Raw genomic sequence first — 25,994 nt, forward strand, 5'->3', positions numbered from 1 at the left:
CTGACAAGAAAGAAGGAGGGAGACTATTTACAAGGGCCTAGAGTGACAGGACAAGGGGGAATGGCTTTGACAGAGGACAGGATTAGATGGGATATTGGGAAGGAATTCTTCCCTGTGAGGGTGGTGAGGCCCTGGCACAGGTTGGCCAGAGAAGCTGTGGCTGCCCCATCCCTGGAAGTGTCCAAGGCCAGGCTGGATGGGGCTTGGAGCAACCTGGTCTGGTGGAAAGTGTCCCTGCTCATGGCAGGGGGCTGGGCAGGATGACCTTTAAAGGTCCCTTCCAACACAAATTATTCTATGATTCCATGTGACAGAGATTTTGACATGAGAATTCAGAAGCACTGAGGACTAGCAAAGCAGACCTTATATCAAGGGCAATGTACCAAGGAGTGTGTTTGTCTGAACCAGGAAACAGCTCAGTGCCCTGTGCTCAGCTGCCTTTTCCATCAAGTGTTAGCTAAGGAAAAATGGCAATGCCTTCACCTTGTGTGGGCTCTGCAGGGAGAACAAGCCACATGCCAGGACCTCCGGGGCTCTCCTGCAGACCTGGGACACTCAGCTGGGACACTCAGCACTGCCCATGGGAGCTGATAGAGGAGTCACCAAGAAGCTGATGTTGACTGTCCTTCACCAAACCTACATTTACCAAGACACAGACATTTCTCTGGCTCCCATCTTGCCAGTCTGAAACAGGCTTTGTGAATCAGCCAAGCTGGACAGTCCCGACCTTTGCTGGAACAACTTCCTTGTGTTTCCTGGTTTTCTGCCTCAGAGGACCCAAGCACTTTGCATTGTCTTTGTGCTGAAGTGCACCAGTCATGAACCAAAACCACAGTACAAAAAGTATTGTTCAAGCACGTGAGAAAACCACTGGAACCTTATCCCAAAGAGCTGCTGACACCCCTCCTTGTAAGTGCATTTCACTTTCCCTCAGATTGGGAAGCTGTTGACAGGGAAGCTGATGACAGGAAAACAGCACTCCAAGTATGAGATAGTGCTGTTCCCTCAGGATGCTCCCGGTGCCAGGCAGTGTGAGTGAACTCCACAGCCAGTGCTATCCCTGAGCTCAGCTCCATGGATGGAGCCAACCCTGCAGGGTGTTGTTTCATTACAGTCTGGGGCAGGCAGGACAGGCAGGCTCACGGAGGTGCTGCTGCCAGCCTTGCCCGTGTCCCGGGATAATGAGAGTTCTGGACATGCAATGTGTAGCCAGTGCCTGCCACCCAACCCTGCAGTGCTTAACAGAACTGTACAGGCATTTGCAGGAGTTTTATGTGCCACTTGATGAATGCAAATGTATTGGAACACCTCCTCCCAGTCCTCTGCAGACATACTGTACCACACAGAGACAGGATGCTCCTGCACTTCATGTCCAGTAAATGCTGGAACACAAACATGGCACAAGGATAAGAAAAGTCACAGTGGATTCGGCACAAAGTACTCAATTGACCACTGTCCTCGACTCCTGCTGCCTTCCTGCCTGCAGATATCACCTTAACAAATTAAACCCTATCTTAAATCTATACTTAGAACCCAGACTTCCCAGAAAGGCAAAAATAAACAAGTTTTCATTTCTTACACAGAGATAGCCACAAGAGACTTCGTTTGTTCCGGCTCTAAATTTGGAGCATGAAGGCCAGTAGAGCACACATCCCATTTCTGACTAAAACAGCATTATTAATATTTTCTCACTTGCTTGGACACATCTATTAGTATCTCATGCAGAATTCCCCTGTAACAAGCTGCAAAAGCAGTGAAATATTTGCAGGTAATACTCATAGGAAAGCTCATTCCCTCTCTTTTTGAAGGCCCAGAGGACCAACAGTTACACACTGAACCCAGACAATTTACTGTCGTTCTCATGGCACCACTGAGGTGATCACAGATATGAAGTGTTGTGCAGTGGAAATCCATTGCAGCAGTGGCTGGAGATGCCATGGGAAGATAACGTGGTACAGATTCAGTGGAAGGTTTACAAGCACAAGACTCCTCCAGAAGGAAACCGGGGCAGACCCCGCTCTGACCTGTCTGGGTGCACTCCTCTCCCCAGTGGAAGGTCAGACACTTGGGGCTCCCTGCTGAGGGAAGGTGTAGCCTGAATGCACAGCACTGCTGTGCTCTGGGGTTACCTCCTCAGAGCCACAGCACTGCACAAGGTGTGTCTCACTCTGTGGCTGGCTCAGCAAACCCCATCAGAAGGAACCTCCCACCCCACATCCTCCCAGGCTTAAAGAATTCAAGTACCATGTTCTATTTGTAGCATTTAACCAAAGCTCTCTGATGGCACAAAGCCCAGGCCAGGAGAGCTTAACCCTCTCTTCACAGCCCACCCTACTGCACTCATTAATATTTCTGGATTCCCCTCTGCTCTGCCAGCTCCACAGTGAATCCCAGAGGTTTTCAAGGTGTTGGATGTGTATTGATTCCACCTTGCTCCCAGAATACATTATGCATGAGCCTGCCATGCTAAGGGCCTGGCAATTCCACATTGTTTGATCTTCTGAAATCTCCTGCTTGTATGAATATGGAAAAGTTCCTCTTTGTTTGCTGCCCATTGATCCAGACATTGACCCTTCTCTGTGTGCATTTATCTCTGATGATTTAATAATGGAAAAGACCAATAAGCTGAGGAAAGGCAGGAAGCCCCTTCAGGGGGACCTATTGCCATGGAAACATGCCATATGTTGTTGTTGTAGACAACAGAGAGATCAATAAGGGCTGCAGCTTCCAAGTCATTGGGAATATGTTGTGGAATGTGAAGGATTAAGGCCCAAAGACATGCATAAGTTGTGACATTATCAAGTTCAGGCCCTGGCCTATATCCAACATCCAGCATGAGTCAAATCCCGGGCAGTCAGATCTGCACCAAGGAGCTCTGAATTGTCTCAAAAACCACCCATGCTGGGCCAAGGGTTTGGTTTGTACACAGGTATATGAAGGAAAACAACTATCAATATAATCTATATGTAGGATACAGATATATATCCTAGAATTGCGGAATCACAGAATGGTTTGGGTTGGAAGGAACCTCAGAGCTTATCTTGTTCCCCAAACCAGCCATGGGCAGGGACACCATCCACTATCCCAGGTTGCTCCAAGCCCCATCCAACCTGGCCTTGGACAATTCTGGGGATGGGGCAGCCCCAACTTCTCTGGGCAACCTGGGCCAGGGCCTCCCCACCTTCTGAGTGAAGAATTTCTTCCCAATGTTCCATCTAACCCTTCCCTCTAGCAGTGGGAAGCCATTCCCCCTTGTCCTGTCATTCCAGGCCCTTGCAAATAATCTCTCTCCATCCTGTCAGCTCCCTTCAGGTACTGGAAGGCCACAATCAGGTCACCCAAAGCCTTCTCTTCTCCAGGCTGAACAATCCCAGTTCTCTCAGCCTTTCCTCATAGCAGAGGAGTTCCAGCCCTTGGAGCAGCTCTGTGGTCTGCTCTGGACTTGCTCCAGCAGCTCCACCTCCTTGTGCTGTTGGACCCCAGAGCTGGAGGCAGCTCTGCAGGGGGGTCTGACCTGAGGGGGCAGAGGGGCAGAATCCCCCCTCCCCTGCTGCCCCTGCTGTGGGATCAGCCCAGGGCATGGGGGGTTCTGGATGTCTGTTAGTTCAGAGTAAATACAGAGGACACACAGCATGAACTCATGGAACAGGTATCTCCCACCACTATCTTTTTGGTGAGTTACAAGGATGACAGGCTGGGTTCTTAAATATTTTGTGTTGACGTGTCTCTCTTAATATGACTTTATGTGAGATGAGGATGTCAGCCTCACCACTAGGAAGCCAAATTTACTAAAATTAAACACTAAAATAAGGCAGAGAAATGACATGAGTCACAGAACTAGGTAAGAATCACAGTTTAGAAAGTGGGGGATGGTGGAGGGGACATTGCTGTGCTTTCTGCAAGCTGTTGGTTTGCTTTGGACTGACAAATTTTTGCCCTCTTGCTCTGCAGCAGTCCACAAGGAAGTGACAAACACAGGCAGCACAGAGATAAGTCATCTCTGCTCTCTCAGCCAGCTGAGAAAAAAACTTCCCGCCATCTGAGATGCTAAAAATGTTCCTCCTGGGTATTGCTGTGACACAGCTCAGTGTGGATTAGGAGTCACAACTCCACTCTCCCAAAATGGAAAGCAGGGGAAAATGGTCTGTTAAAGGGTTCCCACTGCCAGAAGGCAGGGTTAGATGGGATATTGGGAAGGAATTCTTCCCTGTGAGGGTGGTGAGACCCTGGCCCAGGTTGTTCAGAGAAGCTGTGGCTGCCCCATCCCTGGAAGTGTTGAAGGCCAGGATGGGGCTTGGAGCAACCTGGGATAGTGGAAGGTGTCCCTGCCCATGGCAGGGAGTTGGAATGAGATGGTCTCTAAGGTTCCTTCCAAGCCAGTGCAGTCTGTGATTCCATGATTATTCCATCATCCAGGCTCTCATCGAGGCTCCCAGAGCCCTGTTTGGGGTATGCACCGTAAGCTCTGAACCAAGCACCGCCAGTACAACCATCTCCACAGCAGCTCACTCACCAGTGGGCTTGAGCAGCCTTAGAGACAACTCTCTGTGTGGTTCAGCTGAGTACCTGGCCATCCAGTTCTTTAACAATGAAAGACCAACAAACACAGAAAGAGCTTCTTGTGCCTGAGGATGGATCAAACCTGAGCCTGATGCAGCTGCTGTTCAGCTACATGAAGTGATTCACGGCCAAGGTACATCTCTGCTCACAGCCACACCTGCTCTCATATTCTCAACTTCTGAAGTTACCAGGATTTATGTCTGAGACAAGCAAGAGCATCTGCCAGACTTCAGCACCCGTGCACACATTCCTACCTCTCTGTGTGAGCCCTGGATATGCCAGATGGGGCAGGGAGAAAAAGTCTAACCTCTTTTCTGCTAAATGGCAGGGTGGGAATCCAAAAAGCTGCCAGAAAGAGGTAATAGAAGGTAGTTTGGGGTTTTCCAGTGGTCTTCTGTGTGATCATATTCAAATCTGTCTCACTAAAGCTCAAAACTTCCTAAACCAAATGCTCACTGAAGGGAGGGAGAGCCAGCATGACAGAGTATTGTTGGCTGCATGTGGCTCTCCACAGACCTGGAGGTTACACAGCACAAGGTAAGAACACCTGGGAGACAGAGTTCCCTCCCCAGTCAAATGCCTTCTTTACCAAGTCTTGCTTCTGGGTTAATGAACCTTGGCCAACAGCAATGGCAGCTCTACTGCACCTTTTCTGCTTACTCAGTGAATGTGGCTGAAGCGCTGGGGGAAGCGCCAAAGGAACAATGTGTAAGGATCATGGATTGGGATAGATGGAGGATAATTCCACTGCTACTGATCTGTATTACAGAATCAACAGAACACTGATTTACATCCTTACTTTAGCCCTGGTGGGCAATGTTCTTGCTGGCATCACTGTTTCAGACAAGGCTGAGCACACAGTGCCATGAGCCTCTTCCTGTGGGGAAGAGAAGCTGGGGTGGAAGGGAGTAAGACATTGAAATGGTAACGAGGTACTGCCTGTGTGTGCTGCAGTTTCAAGAGCACAAAATACTTTTCCTCCCCAACTCTCCCACTGCAAACATCAGACTTGTGTTTGAAATGAGTTGTTCAAGCTGGAATGGAGCACAATGAATCCTCAAAAAGACTAATGCTGCTGGGATCTTGGGGCTACTCAGGTAGCTGAGACCCCAGACAAGAGATAAATCACCTTCCAAAAATGCAGCAGTTAAGGGAGAAAAAAAAAGTCCAATTGCTTCTGATTATTTTCAGTCTCAGAAGAAACTTACTGTGCTAAGGCTGAGCTCAACTACTGCATCCATGTGAGTCCACCATCCCCTCTGAACATGGGATGCTGAATTAATTCCTGCACATGCTGAAACACTATGGAGCTCCCAGGAGACTGTTTCCCTTTTGACCTCAAAGCACATTAGGGCAGGTGGTGGAGCCTCACCCTCAGCATCTGCCAGTGGGGGAAACTGAGGCACAGAGAGGCAGCTATTCCAGAGTGCCTCACTCACACACACGTCCTCAGCAGAAAGGAGAAGAGAGACCAGGAATCCTCACACTCACTCGAGTGTCTGGAGGGCACTCAGCTCCCAGCTTAGCCCTTCAGCTCCACAGAAGGGCAGATCCTCATTAAAGGAGCCCCTGGGCTCCAAAGCCCCTTCAGTTCCTGAGAAGCTGTGGTGGTTGTCCCCCCAAACGTTTCTGCACTGAACTCACTGAAATGAGGGAACCCAGCAAAAGCTGAAGGGCAGCAGGAGACTTGGAGGAAATGAGGAGGGCCTGGTGCATACTCTAGGAGAATGGAAAACTCAGAAGCTGGACATTTGGAATATCTCCTCCCCAGAAAGGATACAGTCAGGCACATGCCCACAGAGGATGCTTTGAATCACCAGCTATACAGGACATGAAGAATTCTGTGGCCACGTTCAGGACATATAAGGCCTTTCCCCTCAAGTCAGACTGGTAGGAGCCAGTTTGGCTTTTCACCTTCACTGTGTGCCATGGAATGTGCCACGTACACTCCTGTAAAGGAAGCAGGTGATGAGATCCAGGCATTTCCACTTAGCACCTCTCATCCTTTTGCCAAGACACAGGATGTTGATGGATCTCTTCTGCTCTTCCCAGCACACACTGCAAATTTCTGACTTTTGATCTTGGTGGTGTGGTGGGGATTCCCAGGGGATTCTCCTTTATCAAGTGTTGCAGGGGCTCAGTGACCCACAGAGTCCTCCCCAGCCATTTGCTCCTGTCAAGAAGTCTTCCAGAGCAAGCTGGAACTGCAGCCTCTTCTCTCCTCACTGTTCCAAGTCCCCATTATGATAAAGGTGAATTTGCATAATAACTCTCCTTTAAAAAATATACAAACCAGGAAAACACTGGTTGCAAAACTTATTCCAGCAACTGCTGTAACTCTGATGTCCAGTGCTGCTCCTCCAATATGCAGAGTGCCAGAGACATGCAGACAAATAGTGATGGGCACCATTAAAAAATGCTTAGATAAATGTTTTCCAGTATGGGCTGGACTCACTCTGCTCTATTTAAGTCAATGGAACACAGCCATTGAGCCCTGGGGGAGCAAGTGCCAGTCCTAAATCATTTCTTTGATTAATTGTTCTTGGGAAGGAAGAATTCATTAAGCATTCTGCTCAGCAATTAGAAATAAATATATTTTTAGAATGAACAACCTGCCAGAAACAAGTTGTTTCAGAAATATATTCAGCTTGATGCAGCCCATTTTCCATCAATACATAACAGGGAGGCTCCAGCCTGCCAGCTTCCATCCTGCCTGGAGGGACACTGCAGGGAAAGGTAGGACAGTCCTGTCACCGAGGGACTACTTGTGATGTCTGCACCACTCGAGTTCAGACTGCTTGAGCAACCCACTAGAAAATAATGTACTTTCTCTGTATATTAGTATTCCAGACATAAAATGGGAATATATATCCTTGCTAGTTCACAAAAATATGACAAAGCTATTTCTACAAACAGCTAGGACAGTGCAGATATGATAGTCATGAAAACCCAATAAATGATTTAAAAAACCCCTGTATTTACACTTTGGCATCAGGCTCAGGCATGCTTCAAAGTGAATGTGAAATAACAATCTCTGCAAAGATTTTTGGACACATGACCAGTATAATTGCCCCAGCCTTCAGGTAGAACTGAAACATGCAATTTGCTTTGCTGACACAGTAAATGATCACCAGAAAGACAGTGGGACAGGTACCTGTTCCAAGGCAGTGACAGTCAAACACTTCCCTATTGAAGGTGCAGATTCCACTAAATGAGTGTGTATTTTAAATTAGTTGTTTTAACTTTTAAACTCCCTTACTGCAAGGCAGGAGCTCATCACAGGGTCTTTCACACCTGAGCCCAGAGAACCACGTGGAGCTGTGAGATGGGCAGTGGCACTTTGCCCTCCCAGCCAGGCCAGGAAAATCTTCCTCTGTTCCTGAGTCTGGAAGAGGACACCCTAAAAGAACCTAAAATTGCTCTGGGGTCTGAAAGTTACAGCCACAAAAAACTATTCCAGGCTTTTAAGTTTCATGTCTCAAAAGAAAAGACAAGTCTTATCTCTTGGTTGTGGTGCCTAGAGGCAAATCTGTTCCCTGCTCTGTTTTGGGAATGTAGGATGGCAGCAATGTCTCAATGAATTCCAGCTTTTCCAAGAGGAACACACTCTCAAAGGGCCCTATTCTCTAGAACATGAAATATCCTTGTAGTTTTTTACTTCTGCACACACAGGACCCAGTTTCAAGGCCACTGCAGCAGGATTTGATTTCAGCAGGAGCAGGGATGTGCTGGGGTACCATGAAAATGGGCTGGGAACTTGTGCACTTCAGTAACGCTGCATTCCGTGATTTCCAAGGTTCTCTTCTGTTCAGTTAATCGAGTCCTTCTGTTTCAGTAAGCTTAGAGCAAGGCAAAAGCCAGGGTTCTCCTCTTCTTGTTTCATCCCACCAGAAATGTCTGTGCTGTGACTCAGCCCAACTGGCTGGCACTTGGGAGATCACAGGGAGGGTGAGGAACAGGATGGTTCAGTGATGAGGGTACCTGGGAGAAAGCTCTGCAAGCCACTCCAGCCAACATCCTCAGTGCTCCAGTGGGGAACAGCAGAGGGTCTTTCACTGGAGTCCGGGAAAAGCAGAGAGCAGATTAGCTCTGCTCTCAAGTACATCGAAAACGCGTTAGATATTCAGATAGTAAATTAGGGATCTCCTGATGCAAGACATCAGTGAATCAGAAATAGCTGTTTTGTGGGTGAAGAGCAGAAAATTCAGTGCTCTAAAACAGCCCTGCTGGAGCAACGGGCTCACTGAACCCTGCTTTGAAGATCCATTGCACAAACATCAAACTGTGAATGTAATCTGGAATCGCTGCCTTGTGCAGCATTAGCAGGTCTCAGATGGTGCCAGACACAGAGCCCACACATGCCTTGGAGGTACGTGTAAGGAACTGGCCTGAGGGGCTTCCCAGGAGGAAAACTGATTCCCAGTGTCACCCTCACGAGCTGCAATGGATTCTCACCCATGAATTTGGCCCCATGTAGTCTACTAATGAAACCTAATTTCAATGAAATGATCGGCAGTCCTTCTGTATCCATAAGAACTTCAGTGTGCAGAAATAACCTTACCCAGCACTGTAGCAAGGCCAATGCTGAGGGGAAATGCAGCAGAACAACATTCAACTGCAGCTCCAGAGCAGGGCCTGAGTAAAGCTGAAGTACATTATCTGAACTGTACCACAATTATTCTCAGTGATATCTGCCTGCCTGGAAAGGTTAGTAGTTTGCTCTGTCAACAGCCACAGATTTATAAGGATCAGGGTACTCTACATTGCTACAAAACTACTTCATTTGGAATATCCTCCTTTCTGATTCCTGAGCTAACCAGGCCCACATATATTTTGCCTTTAAAAAAACAGTTTTCAAAGAGCTTGTGAAGATTTCTCTCCCCTCCTCTTGGACCAGCTATGCTCCACCTTGAACTGGACAACTGGAGGTATAGCCAACTGTATGTCTTTTTGCCTAACTGGACTGCAGATCTTAGCATCCAGGTTTTGGGCAGGCACAAGTGTCCACTTACCTGTCCTTAGTTCAAAAGAGGTGCCCTTTCCCTGGAAAAATCCTGGCCACAAGGATGCGTAGAGAAAGCAAGGCCTAGAGATTATTTGTGGGCCAGGCTGAGGAAATGTGAGTGACTCACGTCAAGGCATCTCGTTGAGCTCTTTCACAGCTTGTCTCTGCACTTCTTATCTAGGAAACTGGAAAGAAATGCTGATGGGCTGCCATTACTGAGAGAGTGTGTGTGTGTGATGATTACACTGGAGGAAGTGTTTCAGAACAGCTCAGCCTTGTGAAAGTAATACCCTAGAACAGCTGCCAAGTCCCAGAGGGGTTACGTCCCCAAGTCAGGCATGACTTCCATCCCTCGGTGTCTCCACAGCAATGCCCATGGATAGGCATCATCTTTTCTATTCACCATGGGGTTTTCGGCCCTGCAAAGAGGGTTGTGCTGATTGGGGGACTGAGCTTTTGAGAAAATTTGCTGCTTTTTATCCTGCTTTGAAATTTCAGCTATGGGAAACATCGGACTAGAAAGACTCCTGAGGTGGTTCACGGTGGGAGGAAGAGAAAAAAAGAGGCAGTGGTGGTCTGGATGTGGGAATCACCACCCTGTGGTACCGGTGAGAGTGATCCTTGTAGAGATGTTTGACGTGCCCAGCTCTGGTTTACAGTGCTCACATCCCCATCATTCACAAGGCACTGTATTATTAATGCACCCCCGATGTTATGTATCACTTTCCCAAGCAGACTCATTCACACACACACAACACATCCACCCACATGCAGCAATGGTTAGACAGACACAAAGCACCCAGCAGCCAATTATTTGGGGTGGGAACAGCTTGCATTAGCTCATGATGAAGTTTAGCCTTAATTCTGCTGAGCTGGAGAGGCTGGAGCTGTGCGTTGCTCTCCTGACTGACTGCGGAGCTGGGAGCAGGGCAGATGATGTCAAGGCAAATCTTTTTTTGTCTGCACTGCAGATTTGGCTGTGTGAATTTACTTGCAAATGAGGCTTTCAGATCCCCTGTTCAAAAGCAGGAGTCCTAGGCCATTCCCACATCTGCCACTGTTAGCCCAAATTCCTGTTTGTGCTGCTAAAGGAGCTGCCTGTGTTTGGAAGGCTTGGGCCCAACTTCCAATGAGTTCCTACAGACAATGAGAAGGCAGTGGAGTCCACCCTGTTTGGGTGATGGAGCAGGAGCAGATGGGAGGGGAGTGCCTGTGCTGCAAAGGGACAGCAGAGGAGCCCAGTCACAAAGGGAATACAGGACCCCAACAAAACCTTCCATGAGGTTTTGCAAAAGCGAGGACCAGAAACTGTCCAAAATCAGTCAAGGTTTAGCCAGAAGTCTGGAGTTTAAGCATGTCTAACCACAGCATACACGCTGTATGGCCCCGACCAAGGCTGGCACGATCCCAATCACACTTGTGTTTGCACTAAAAGCCAAAGAGCACAACAGATTATCCAGAAGATTCAACAGTCAGCCAGCTGAAGGGATGTTTCTAAGGCTGCCACACCACAGAAAGGGACAGACATCTTGCCAGCTTCTGTGCCAGACCTGTTATTTGGGAGTGTTTACCAAAGTCAGGAGTCACATATTCCCAAAGAAAAGGGTAGCACACCTTGCAGTGCACGTGACTAGCGAGAAAGAGATGGAACATTTTCTTTTTAGAGCATCTCCAAACCCCACGCAGGGGCTGCACAATTCTCATTTATGGACATAAAAGGTAAAATTCCTCTTGTCTCCCTCTCCCTGAAGGCTTTCTTCCTATCTTTTTCCAGCCTAGTTCTAAATATGCCAGACAATATAGCACCACACATGGAACTGTAGAGTGTTGGTAACCACTTTCCTTGTTAAGACAAAGGAGCCAATGACTCAGGAATCACCTAACAGCACACAGATCCACTAATTTTTGTGGTCCTAACAAAAGATGGACAAGGGGTGAGACCAAATCTACTGCAGTACCCAGAAATGGAGAATCAAGAAGAAATTCTCAGAAAACTGCCTTGCAGATAACAACCACACACCTGCTGACATCTACTCTGGCATCTGCTGTTACATTAAAATAGTTTACAGTCCTCCAGCACCTTCCATGCCCCCTGGCAGCAGTACCCCACTTTTTCAGAGTTGGAGAAATCAAGGCAGAGAGTATCTGTCCAGGATGGCTCACGGGGTCCAAAACAGATGCCTGATTTGCCTTCCAGCTTGTCCTTCTGGCTGTTATACATTGCTTATGATTCAAAGTGCATCTGCAGCTAAATGAGCATGGGAGAATGATACAAATGCTTTGTATGGGCATCAAGGAGAACAGACCATCATCTGTAGTCTAGACTGGTCCTTTCTCCTGCCCTCCCCACAATTCACAGAAAAATAAGGATGAAAAAATACATTCCTCTTGTTATTAACAGAAGTATTAACTTGTGCATGCATAAGTACATGAAAGCAAGGGGGAAAGGTCAAGCATCAGGAATTTGTGCTTAATGAAAGTGGGTTTGCTGTTGTTAAAAAAGCTGCTCTGAGACAGTCATCACTGTCATTTCTCTTATCACCTGGACTGTTGGGAGAGCTGGTCCAGGACACTGCCTTTGCACTGCCTCACTGTGCAACTCCTGCTGCTCTGCAGAGAGCCAGGGTGTCACTGCACTGCCTCTCTGCACCACCTCCAGCTGGACACGAAGGTGGACGGAGGGGAGGGAACACACGGAGCAGGGCTGGATAATGAGGGGCCTCCACGCCCCCCGGTGACACACAGCACGCACACGCTGCTCCTTCACAGCCGAGCTGCTGCCCTGGGTGACAGTGTTAGAGCTGGGATGAGTGAGCTGTTTCAGGGTTTGCCCTGAAATCATGTGGGAAGGACTTATTAACTGGAGCCCCCCAGTCTCTGGAATGCAGCCGTTATCTGGAACGCTGATAACTTTGCAAGACATTTTTTTCCCACACCCCGGCAAATCCAGTTGCACTTCACTGTGTTTTCCACCCCCCCCCCCGTGCTCAGGTAGAGCTGAGGATCACATTGTAACAGCGGCTCTGACCAGGAGAACCGACTCCCAGCAGAGCTCCTCTGCACACAGCCCCACCGGAGCTGAGCACAGGGATGAGGAGTTACAGCCACCGATTCCCTGGCAGTCACAAAGCACCCTGAGCACAGCTGTGAAAATCAAAATCCAGGAGTTCCAGCTCCTACACCGGAGTCAGCTGGCAACCTGCAGCTCCTCTCCTGCCTCTGAGCTCTGTAACAATGGATGCACAAACACAGACAACCCCTCCATCCAAAGAGGCAGAGATTTAAATCCTTAATTAGCACATTTGGACGAGTCACCACTAATGAGATTAGCTTTTGCACATCGCTGGGGAAGCTGCTGTGCCCCTATAATGTGCAAGTGGTGGACCCTCAAACTGACCTTGGAATTCCCCTTTGGATGCTCATCTGCTTTGCTCTCTCAGCACTGTCTGCCCCGCTGCCTGCAGGGTCTCCTTGGGAGATAACAGCCTGGTCTTCCCACAGCCTGGAGCTGACACCAGGCACGGGGTGACCATATTTGATGTCAGCCACTGTGAATATACTGCACTGAATGAGTAATTTCAATTTGTAAAGGCACTTCCCAGGTAGCAAACCTGGGTAAAGGGGCAGGAAAAGGTCTCTATAACAGCACCTTGTTAGCCCAGTCACAAATCTGCTCCCTCTTCTCTGTTTCTGGAGTTCTAGGTGCTGTTTCTGCTGACAAACCCCGGGTTTAGTGCTGTCAGCACTGCAGAGATGTGGAGCTGCACAGAGCCAAGCTGTGTTCTCCTGTGCCTCATGCTTCACCAAAAACCAGCCCACTCAATAAGGACACCTGGGCACTCCTCATGCTTGTCATACATGGAGCAGCTTTGATGTGGAGCCTCCAGGGCGAACGTGCAGTGCCACCCGGGCAAGAAGCCTTGTCCTGCCCTGTAGGCTGCCAAGTGACTGTTTTCCAACCATCTCAGTAAGAAATGCTCCGAGTCGTGGCCGTGAGCGCTGTGTTGCTGCAGGGAAGAGGTCAGCTAAACAGTTCAGAAGGAACCCCCTTCACCATAATGACTCTGACTCTTCTGCAACTACAGCAAGTACATCTCATGAAGTTATAGATCCCTGGACATCCAAAGGCAGTGATGTCACCAGTGGGTGCTGCCTGGCTGGAGAGATGGTTGTGGATACTGCACCTGCACCAGCAGTCACACAGTGCGTGTGGGAGGGAAGCAGGAGAGGACGCAGATCTCTCCGCACGGAAACGAGCCCATCCTCTGTTACAGACCAGGAAGGGGATATCAGAGCACTCATCAGAGTTGGTGATTTTCTTAATTCTTCCCTTGGCCTCGAGTTCTGGAAATGGTCTCATCCTACCTCACACAGAACAGCCTGGACCGTGATCAGTCACAGCTCTCGAGGCATGAGCATTTAGGGGTGAAATCTCCCACTCTCAGTAGCCACTTCCCTCCAGCCTGGCCTTTCCCTTGCACTCAGCAGTGGAAATGGGTTTTTTGAAGTTCTCAAAAGCAGTTGGCACCTTTCTTTTTGAGTGACATTCATCTGTAGGTAAATTGATGTAATAGCTTGTTAGAGTGCCAATTAGAACCAACAATAACTCAATTGACCTATAACTGCTTTGGCACCAACACAGCTTTCAAAAATAAGAGAAAGGAAGAAATCTCTGCTCTGGCAGAGATGAGAGCTCAGATAGTTGGTTTCAAGAGCAAACTGAGGGATTCATGGACTTGCTAATGAGATGCTCATAACACATCAGAAACAAAGACAAATTTCAATGGTTTCAAGCTAAAATGACACTATGTTATCTCCAGACAAAGATCACTCTTTTATCTGTATAATAAATGGATTTCAGTGCAGCAGCAATGACTCCACAGCAGAAAAAACCTCAGTGCCACAGAAAGCACTAGCACAGTTACCTAACCAGAATAACACAGTATTGAAAACCCAAGTTTACCTCCTGATAATAGTACTGAGAAATCCTACACTGATTCCATGTCTGTCTACTAATAAACATCTTCAGAAAACACATTTTTCCCTTGAACATAATCTGCTTCATACTAATGCAGTGGAGATTGTGCTTCTGTACAAATTCATCATTTTAAATACTTAGCTCTGGGGATTGAGGTATTTCAAGTTTAAAAACCAGAAAACCAGAAAATGTTAGTAGAGTTTGTCTGAGCATTGGTAGTGTCCAAGGATAGAAAGAAGGATAATGTGGAAGGGTTTTAAATTACTAAGCAAAAGGATCAATTCTTAAAACAGGAAGGGGACAGAAAACTGAGATTGTTTGAAGAGTCAGAAGGACAAGAGCAACTAAGAATATATAGAAGGAGAGGGAACAAATTGGGAGAGACCTACCCAGGGAAAAACCTGAAGGATACGGATGGAGACTGGAACTGGACTGAGTAAAGAGCCAAGTCAACACACTGCAACTGGAACATTGCAAGGGGTGAGGGGAGATACTAAAAACTAAGAGGAAATCTTAGTGATCAGATGATAAGCTGCATATTGGGATGTAGGACTGGTTGGACAAGAATCCTGCCACAGGAAGCCTAGAAAATGGAGATGGGGCTGGTGGGATGAGAAATATAAACTTGAAACGAGGGATGGGGAAAAAAACAGGTTGGAGAGAGTGGGGCTGGAGGTGAAAAGGAGAAAACAGCAGAGAGTTTGTTAAAGGCAGAGTGTGTTTCCCTTTGAAGCCTCGAGTCACCCAGGAATCTGGTGCATCCTCGTTCCCTTGCTGTAACTCCCTGCCATGGCCACTGCTGAATTCAGAGCACAGGGCACAGCACAGCCTTGGGAAGATCCACACCTGCCAATGAATCCAGAGATATTATTATGCTGAGGATAGGGATTGATTTTGTTTTTTAAAACCCTAACAACTGAACAAAGCTCTGTGTTAAGAACTGGACTGCAAAGGCAAAATGAAACAGCAGAAGGGAGATTGGCTGTACATGTGTTTGGTTACAGTCATTATATGGTTCAAACCAGTTCTTCCCAGAGAGTTCATGCTTCCTTCAAGATGGGAGGAAGGGCCTGAGGCAGATGTGTGCAGGCAGAGATCTCCTGTAGGAGCCCATTTCTTTCACAATCTGGCAGGTTTGCAGTGGAAGAGATAAGGAACTGCAGAATGAGATGTGAGGGCAGGTGAGTGGTGCCCTCGAGACTCCCCTTCTGCCAAAAAGTTCCTGCAGAGGTGACAGACAGAGCACCCAATCCAAAACTGTAATTACAGTAATATTCTTAGATGATGATTAAAGAGAACACGATGTCATTGTTTACAGGGATGATTATTTTTTTGCTATAACAACAGACAAACTAACAACCACCAGAGCTTGGGAAGAGGGCGGGTGGGATCGGCACGGCTGTTTCCCAGTCTGGCTGCCCCCCCCAGCCACGCCAAGAAATGCTCCAAATCACACTGTCCCATCCTCTCAAAGCACCCATTGCTCTTAGAACAGGTGGTCATTAGCCCTGTGCCCTTGTCTTCTGGGTGCCAGGGCTGGCTGATTCCCTCCGGAGCGCCCCCAGGGCAGAGCTCTGGACACGAGGGATGCTGGGCAAGGCCTCCTGCTCTGCCAGACTGGGCCTCAGTTCCACTACACCAGGTCATGGATGGTTTTGACCTCAGTCTCTTCAAGTCTCTACCACCCCACTCTCACCTGGGCATGACAGTACCAGTTTCCAGCCAAGGTGTCACAAAGTGAAATGAACGTTCATTGCTGTTACAGTTGAATATTTTATAAGTGCAAAAAATAAGAAAAGAGAAAAATTAACCTTCCCCCCTCCCCAGATTAGGATCTGAGTAAGATGTAATAAAAAAGGTATGTTATCTTACAAGGGGGGATGGAGAAAATGTTAAATAGCTTTTCCCAAAGGAACCATTCCTGAGTGCATGGAGGGAGCCATGGGCTGCTATGGAAGAGATAATGTCTTCATCTGTTGGTAGGGACTGGTATGAAGAGCCTGAATTAAGTTTATGCAGAAAGTCTTAATCATAGCCCTTTGTTAAATCTAAATGCTTGCTTTAGTACTTATTTAGGTTATTTTATGTCATTTTCCACTTGTGAACATACATGAAAATACCATAATATTATATCATAGTCTTAAAATATATCCTGGGGATACACTGAGGTGTTTCATTTACTGAGGCCTCCCTGTTTTCAAGCTTGGGTCAAAACTTGTCTCAAACACAAAGCTGTATTCCTACATGGATTGTCTAGTGTGGGATTATTTACTTTCCACCTACTGACATGTGAACTGGGGTGTGAAGCATGTGATGACTTGCCCATGGACATGGGAAATATGGCTGCAATAGTTTGATTCCCTTGGTTCATGGCTACAAAACCACATTTTTTCTCTTGCAACTTGATTCCAAGTCCACTGGAGGCAACACAAACCCAATCCATGCTGCTCAGCACAGTTTGGATTATCCTTCATATTATTCCTGCTTGGATCCCTTCGTTCTGCTCCAGCAAACTGCCCTGGGAATTGGCAGGAAAGTTCTCTGCAGCACAGGCAGCAGGATCTGACTCCCCCCTCAGCTTGCAGCGTCCCCATGGCATTCCAAGGCAACACACCACCAGCATGGAGAGGAAGAGAAGATCCAAGGCTGGGAGCTGCCCCTCCAAACCTGGGCCTGTCCACACTTCCCGCTGGATTCCAACGACAGACACAGGTTCTGCTGCCACTCCAATGCTCCCTGACCTTCCCTCCACACAGAGCTTTCCCTGACCCAGAATTTCCATGTGCTGTACATTCAGCTCACACAATGGGCACTTTCATTGCTGTGAGCAGAGGGCAAGTCATGGGATCAGAGCTGCCACTGTGGGCAGCCCCTGAGCGTGGGCAGGAATGAAGCGAGGCCGGCATGAGAAGCAGCATTTTGGGCAGAAGACAGAGAAAAGGGCATTACTGTCTGAGAGCAGGGAGCAGCACCCACCTCAGGGAGCTGCCAAAGTCAGTGAGCACTGCTGGACACTCCACAAATTGTTTACCCTTCTAACAGAACAGGGAAAAGAGTCTCCACAGACAGAGCAGCACTCCGAGAGACTGGAAATCAGGTCTGCTCAGGAGAGTGGGAAAGGTAACCACACATCCTTCCCATCTTTGCTCAGTCCCACCAGTGATACTGGGTGCAGATGTTTGGACTATAATTAGTAGATCCCACTGATTCCCCCAAAGAAGGCAGGCTGCATGACACTGCAGCATGACAGGAAGGAAATGATTTTGTTCTTTCCCTACCTTATACCTCACACCTGAGCATCTATTTTTTTGGTGCCACAGAAATCTCCCCAGGGTCCCAGCAGCCAGGGAGTTCTGGCAGAGGAAGCAAACGAAATAATGGATCTGCTTGCAGGAAAGTATCACAAGTAAGGGAGAACAAAGAAGAGAAAAAATCTAAAATCTGTAGCTGTGTCTGTTATCGAGTGGAATGTTTTCCATTGTTTTCAAAGAGACAGCAGCTTCTATTCTCTGTGAAGAAGTTAATAGATTACTGGGCAGTGAATAATGTGCAGTTCTATTTACATCCACTGTTTGGACTATTTTGGTCCCTCAGATAGTGTATCTGTTCTCAGGTCTTTCTAAAAGCAGCATGCTACACTTTTTTTGCAAGCAATTCTGGGCAGCAGCTACAACCCATATGCTTCAGTCAGCTACAAACTAGACAGATCGTTGTTTGTCTGGAATTTTTTTATTAAACCAATTGTACTGGATCAATGCTTCCTCTAAGCAATACATAACAATTCTATCATAACAATTCTATCTACCCAGTGAAAAAGCTTTCAAAGTCACAGATAAATGTTGATCTCGGAAATACAGTTTGGCTCCGCGCCGATGTGCGATCAGCCACAGATGCAAACAAACTCCGGCAGCCAGCACATACATCTGCACCTCAGAAGAGAAACCAGTACTCTGATTTTCATTAGACACCTTTTAAGAGCTTCTAGAACCAGCCCACTGCATTAGCCAGGAGTACTCAGGGGCACTGAGCTTGGTTTTTATAAAGGTCATTTGATGTCTTTTCCCCTCACAATGGACTAAAAGCAGAAATCAACAGAGCCTGAATCTATATTAATCTGCTTTACTCTTGGAGGGTCATAGATTTGCCACTGGAATTAGCCATATTAGATGCTAAAATGATAATTTAATGAGACAATGATGAAAGCCTCTGTTCTATTCTAAATCAGGAACTCCTCTCGCATAGCGCAAGGAGAAGCAACTCCATGAAGTCAGAGAATTACACCGATGTCATTCCGCAGCAGTAAATTGGGCTGGAGTGTTCCATGCAAAACTTCCCATCTCAAGCTGTACTGAGAGAGGAGTCACGAGGTCTGGAGCTCCACCAAAATGCCTGGAGATGCACCTCTCTCTCAGAGGGGAAACTGGTTTCTCCAAAAAGACAGAAAGCAAGCTCAGGGTCTAAATAATTATTAACTTGAAACTGGTACCCCGAATGCTGCTGCACAGCTTTGGTGACAGAAAGGGCAGGATAATGGAGCCTCATTCCTCCATGATCATTCCGACTGCTCCGGGATCTGCACCCATCTCTAGCACGGAGCAACTGGGCATTGCACTGCGTAATTCCCAAGGCACAAACCACACTCCTTTGGGTCAAGGATATTGCAAATATTTTGGTAATATCTGCTCTTTGGTGCAGTCTGCTGCATTCCAGGGGTCAAAAAACGCTATTTGTATTCACGTGAGTTGTTTCCAAGACAGATGCTTTAGTAGAGGGGAAGAAGGAATACAAAGCCCGAGTAGAATCTGGAAGGCTCCCACTCCTCTCCTTCAAGGCAGCCTTTGTTCACAGGTCATTTTCCTTGGAAGCCCACGCCTGTTCTCTGAGCAGCATCCATATTCCAGCACACATGCTGCAAGTGACCTAGGGACAGGGGTGAGCAAAGTTCCCCCAAAAATATCCCTCCTGACCAGACAGTGGTGCCTCCAGCTCCCCCTGGCCTTGTGCACCCTCGGTCCCACTGCCCCATCCGAGGCTGGCAGGTGACAGCAGGGACACAGCCCATGTTGGTGTGCTGGCCTCCCACACCACTTCAGAAGAAACACAAGGCAGGGAGATATCAGCCCACCTGGAATCTGCCCCCCAGCAGGTCTTGCCCCAGGGTACAGACACCCAACTCACTGTGCCTTCTCTGCACAAATTCCCAGCTACGTCAGGGCAGGATTATGTTCTAATACCAAGAGTCATCCATGCATTCATAGAGATCTGCATGCACAGAACAGCTCAGTGCTCGGTGGGATCATCTGGCTGGGGGGAGTTGGAGCTTGCCAGCATATTTCATTCCTTTGTGCAAGGCTAGGAGTGGCCAAGTGCCTCAGAAATAAAAACTTACCTCATCATTTTAACGATGCATTAACCATTAAGCACTGGTTCAGTAGGAACCTTAAAAATCCAAACTCTTAGGACCATCTCACCTTGGGCAAGGTGGTTACCTCAGCTACTGCTACTCAAGTTTGCCAGGCTGGTTCTATCCTGAAACAGTCATGAGGATGGAAGGGAATAAACCCACTATACAGAGACACAAAGATATGCAAAATGAATGCTGCTTTTGCATAAATCCAAATACAGTCCAGAGACTAAATGCAAAATTCCTTGAGGGTGCGACATACAGAGAACACCTTGCTAAAATAACCCAAGAAAACACAGTTGTTAGTTTTTAACTCCAGACTCGTGGCAAATAATGCAAAGATCTACAGCCAAGAGTATGAATTAGGCTTTGCTCTTTTTAAAGCTGATCACTGTCACATTTCAGTGTTTGTGAGCTATTACTCGATCAGTCACAACTGGGAGGCTATTTTATAGTCCTTCCAGTCTGGGATTGGGCAGGATTGTGCTTGCAAGCACTATGTATAATGCTGTAGCTACTGGAAGCCCTCAAAAGCTCACTCAGTTGTGTGCTTGGGACACTTGAATGCACTGAATTTAAATGACAGTGCAGTCTTCCAACTCACATAGCCTTCTAATAACATTTGTTAATCCAAGCAAATATCAAGGAATCTGGTCAGTGCCAGTGCTGAATCTGCTCAGCGTGTGGGCTACTTGCTAAATCCCTAATAGGTAGTGTCAAGAGGTTTCTGACATGGCTGTTTGGGCACCCAAATCTACCCTGGAGCTCCTTCCTGCAATTACCTTGCTAACTGTATTTTAGGGAATATTACCAGGTTTCTTGTGAAGAGTCCAAAAATTCAATAAAATCATGTAGTGTGACAGATATGTGTTTGAATAATGTTCTTCTACCATGTGCTTTTAAATGTGAGATGTAAGCCTGTTGTAATTAAAGTTGAAGCAATACACCTTAGCCATTGATTGCACTAAGTAATTAATTATTGATTGCAGTACTTTACATACATATTGCAGAGGACAATTCACCTGTGCAGTAGATGATACTTTGCTCAGAAATACCCAATCACAACCCCTCTGCTGTACAGAACTACACAAAAACTGGCTCTAGGGTTTACAAGTTAGTTTCCTTATTAACCTCCATGGAAATGTTGCCATTACTTTCATAAAGCCAGTGTTAACTGTTCCCTATCCAAATTAAATTTGGAAATAAGGATGTACAGATGCAAAAGAGAGGATCTTTCTCTGTAAGACTCTGAAGGTGTTAAGTTCCTTCTCAATGAATGCTGCCATCCCCTGCACATACCAATTCCTGACAAGCCATGCTGCAGTAAGACACTGTAAGGAGCAGCAACAGTAGCAACATCCTTCCCTAACTCTTGGGGAAGGAAAAGGGAGAGAGGACTCTGAGGTGTGAAAATGGGAAGCATTAGTCAGGCAGAGCACACATTCTGAACTGGGCATGTAGGACTAGTTAAGCAGCAGACACCACACTTTTAGTCTGGAGTTGTGCATCAGGTGGGAACATTTTTCCCCATTTACACTGAACTTAAGGAGAGCCTTTCCCTTACAGTAAGCCAAAGCAAGAGATATTTGTTGGTTTAAAAACACAATTTAAAATTAAGAATAGTGTGGGGGCACTAAAATTAAGGTTAAATGTAAATGAAACCTGCAGATTGTTTGAGTGGAGCAGATCTTGGATGTGTCCTGCAGCTCCCCTGACTAGGAGATGAGCAAGGAAAGTTCTGTTGGGGTGGGTGCACGGTGCAGGAGGTCATGTGGGAAAGGGCAGACCAGCTGGTTTGGAGTGGATCAGGAAGGGGGGGATTGTACCTGAAGTCGCTGTAGGGGTGGATGATCCAGAACCCGGCAGACTTAACCCTCTCCTGCTCCCTCTCCACGGCCTTCTGGCTGCCAAACATCCTCAAGGAGAATTTGTTGACCCCCGGCTGGAGCATGGCCCCGAACTGCCTCTGCATGAAACCGGCTTGGCCCAGCCTCTGCTCCTCATCTGGGGTGATCTGGTCGCACCCTCCACCTCCTTCCACTTTGATGGAAGTGGAGGAGCAGGCCCGGGGGGGCTGCTGAGGCTCCGGGGGGGACGCGGGCGGTGGGGGCGCCGGCAGCCCCTGCTCCAGCTCCCCACTGCCGGGGGGGCTCTTGTCCTCGCTGGGGGAGGCCGGCTCCCCTTCGCCGCCGATCAGCCTCTTCTCCTCGGCCGCGTCGTGGAGGTGCCTGCTGGTCAGCGAGGACAGGCTCCCTTTGAAGCGGCGGCAGTCCCCGTTGGTGCTGGTCTTGGCGCCCTTGCCGCCGGCCTCCGTCTCCAGGAGGCCGGGGTCCCCCCCTCTGCCGGGGTCCCCCCCGAGGGCCCGGGTGCTCCCAGCAGAGGGCGAAGGCAGTGGCTTCAGCCTGATGCTTTTCCTCCGGGTGTCCTTGTCGCTGTCATCCTCCTCGTCCATGATCGACGCCTTGGGTCCGATCTGCTGGGGCAGGCTGTAGAGCCTCTTGCGCATGGAGGGGGGCAGCTTGTCCATGGCCGATGCTGCTGCTGCTGCTGCTGCTCAGTGAGAGACCCCCGCTCTGCCCAAGGAGGGGAACCGGCACTGCCCCCAGGCCCCTGCCCCCAGCTCAAGGGGCAGAGGGGACCAGAGACTGGCGTGTCATCTCCTTACCAGGCTGTGGCATCCACAGGCTCTGCATCAAAACACAGCCTCTGCATCCAGAAGGGAAGGGAAGGAAAAAAACCAAAAAAGAGGGTAGGCAAAAAATCCTCCCCTTCTTCCCCGTTGTCCCGATTTGGCTACTTGCTGCTTGTCTTCCCTTGGTGAGTGTTACTGCAATCCCCGTCTGCTCAGATCCTGAGCACTGGGCAAGAAGTCTAGAGGAGAGCCACACACTCCTGGCTGGAAGGCGAGGGAGGGCGGTAGCGGCAGCAGCAGCCGCCTTGCCATGTTGGCTTCGAGATGCAAATGTGCCGTGTCTCCCGGCGGGCAGACATCATCCGGAAAGCGAAGCTCAAACCCGGGTGCCTCAAACTCCTCAACCTGCCGGCCAATAACACAATGAACTGCAACCTGCAGCGGCCACTGCTTGCTTACATCACTGTCATCACTTATTCCTCATGCAGCCCCTGCTCCTGGGAATATTCATGAAGCGATCCCATTCTATTGGGTTGCCATAGGAGCGACTACTGCACACAGGCTCTGCCTACCTGAGACAGCACCCGGGCTTCTTAAAGGGGCAACGCCCGGCGGGCGCGGGGCTGCTCCCGCCGCTCCTGCGGGCACCGGGCGCTGCGGAGCCGCGGGGCCGGGCAGCGCTGGGCTCCGGGCCAGCCGGGGCTTATCGGCCACAAGCACCGGGCCGCCGCGAATTTAAAAATAGCAGCATCACAAACATGAGAAAAAAAAAAAATAAATAGGAGCGAGAATATTCCTTTTCCCTTAGATGAGGGAGATCCCTGCTCCTCCTGGAGGTGTGGCTGCTGGAGGGCAGGTTTGCTTGGTGTGGGCACGGGGGGTTTTGTGGGAAGGGGCGAATCCAAATGTAAAGGGAAAACAGCGGTTCACCTTGAAAATCTCACTTGCATGCAAAACAGGGGCTAGGGGAGTGCCTGTGTTGCCGAGCAGAAGTTTGCCTGCTGGGAACAGGCTGCGTTCGCACCCGTCCGCAGAGTCCCGAAGGGTTGGAAGGATCTTTTTTCCTTGGCTGCCTCGCTCCCCGTTAGCCGTGCAAACCCGGTACTATGCCTCCCCTGCGGGGTCGGATCTGGAGAAGCCATTAAATAAAAAAATAAAAGCAAGCCGCATCTCCGAGAGCTCCCCCGCTGGATTGAGGGAGGCTGGGCTGGGCTGGCGGAGGCAGTGGGATGCGTGGGCTCTCCCTGCGACGCGGGGAAACCCACTTCCCAGTGGGCACCTGAGTCAGCACTTCCTGCGGCTCACCCGCCACCGGCGCGTCCCCGGGGGACGCTCCTGGGAAAAGAACAGCTCCGCATGGGAATCCTCCTGCCTTCACTGCTGGCCACAATGCACCCCGTGTAACAGAGGCCAAAGCAGCTGAAATCAGACATTTCCCTTTCCGTATTTGAGAGGGGGCTTCTGGAGAAAAGGAGGTAAAGAGGTAGCAATCAGCCGCGCCCGTGCTTATTTGGGAGTGGCTGCTTATCCTGTGATGTTTAAGACTGATAAACTAGTTCAGATTATTTCCTAGTGTCGAGCCTTTGAAACCAGTGGAGTTAAATTACGAATCTGTTTGGCCATATGAGATACTTTTGTATATATTTTTGTGTCAGTTTAGCATTTCAGGCTTTCTAGAACATTTGTTGTTTCAGAGATTTAAGATCCCACCTGCTAGGCAAAGGCAGGGAGGCTGAACACAGGCAAGGAATGCCCACTGCAAGCAGGGAGGAAATCGTCACCCACCGCTGCAGTTCTGCTTTCCTGAGCAAATATTCACCTCTTCCCTCCCAGGAGTCACTCGCCATAGGTAACTTTGCCATTTAAAGCAGCAAATTTCCTTTAGGAAATGCCATGATCAGCAGTGACTTCACCACACACACAGACAGCACATGCTTCCTCATCTTTGTTTGCCTGCTCTCTCCTGAATCCTTTCCTGATGTGTTCACCTGCTCCTCTTCTCCTCCCACCTCCTGGCACAACCCAGACTGGCTGTGACTCATTTCAAATACTCTACAGTGCAGCTACCCAGCGCAAATATTATTTAACACTATTACTTTTTTCACAATTTCTGATAGAACAAGCTTTTCTGGGGAAATAACTCTCAATTTTCAAATGTTCCTGGAGATCAAATAACGTGAATTAGGCCAGTGAGAGCAATAAAGGTCTTTTCCCTCTTCTTGTTCCCTCCTCCAGGCGCTGGGGATGCTGAGGTGTAAGCACTTGTGCTCCTCAGCTGCAATCAAGTGCCTTCCAAAAGGATGTGTTTTGATTAACGAGGTGCACAGCATCCAAAACTGATGCAGCTTCTTAAAGACGGTCCCTGATGTTCCCAGAGAATGACAGAGCAGTAAAGGACGTGCTCAAGGAATCGAGCTGTTGGTTCTCTTTCAGCTATAGGTATTCCAGCGCTCGGGATATCCCCACACTCCGTTCCCTGGCCTTCCTGGGATGTTCCCAGAGTGCTGCCTTACTTGGTGACACAAATCAGATCCTCTGACAGAGAGCACAACAGGGCAGCCGAGCAGCAGAGTCCTCCTGCATCACCTCTGCAGCAGGAAGGAAATGCTCAGGAGCACAGACTGAGTCAGGGCCTGGCACTCTGCTGCACCGTGCCAGAAGCACCCAGATATCCCCGTGCCTGGAATTCTGGCTGGCACTTCCCAGCCACCACTGTCCAGGCTATATATCATGCATACAGACCACAGGTACCTTTACAGCTCTCTATAAAGCATTAAGCTTCGTGGAATCACCCAAGGTGGTCAATCCAGAAGGTACATTCTTGTGTACCTCTGTCTCCAAGTTTGGGTTCCTAAACACTTCTAAAAACTTACAGGGGTTACAGGTACCAAACTCAGAGGAATTTTTCAGGTCCTTAAAATGTAATGACAATTTTGTGTCCAGAGGACTTCAAAGTAATGATATTTTATTTGAGAGCCTTCTAAGAACTAAGTGCAGGGAGATGGGAATTATCCTTGTCTAATGGTATGAAACTACTACCATGGACATAATTGATTGCCAGCATTGTGGCAGTGCTTTCCATGTCAGCAAATGAACCTTTATAGAGATATTTTTAGAATATTTAAGAAAAGTCAGGCCTGCTGGAGGTCTAAGTCTTACCTGTCATTGGCTCACAGTACATTCAAAGGGGGTATAGAGAAGTCACCTGTCAGGAAAAGGCAGAACTGTTTTTGAGGGAAGTTATCTCCTTTTAAACAGTATTTGTCAGACTCTGCTCCAAGACTTGGCAGAGATACAAAGGGAATGGATTTAGTAGAGAGAACGCAGGTGAAGCAGCCAAAGATTCATTTGTTTCTTAAGGAATTTTGCCAGCTCATATATATATATATATATATATATATATATATATATAAAA

General features: G+C 48.3%; 1 protein-coding gene across 2 annotated transcripts in view; it reads right to left on the bottom strand.

The window, feature by feature from the left end:
• HCN4 (hyperpolarization activated cyclic nucleotide gated potassium channel 4) overlaps window positions 1–22,474 on the bottom strand; it is a 106,628-nt gene extending 84,154 nt beyond the window's left edge. For both annotated transcript variants that reach the window (XR_003530049.1, XM_027657530.1), the window contains exon 1: window positions 21,774–22,474. Coding sequence is in view for 1 of the 2 variants with exons in the window: in XM_027657530.1 (XP_027513331.1) it covers window positions 21,774–22,474 (701 nt within the window). In the remaining variant the exon portion in view is untranslated. The remainder of the gene's footprint in view (window positions 1–21,773) is intronic.
• Window positions 22,475–25,994: the final 3,520 nt, after the last annotated feature.

The sequence above is a fragment of the Corapipo altera genome, unplaced genomic scaffold (assembly GCF_003945725.1).
Source record: "Corapipo altera isolate COAL_440 unplaced genomic scaffold, ASM394572v1 308, whole genome shotgun sequence".
NCBI lineage: Eukaryota > Metazoa > Chordata > Aves > Passeriformes > Pipridae > Corapipo > Corapipo altera.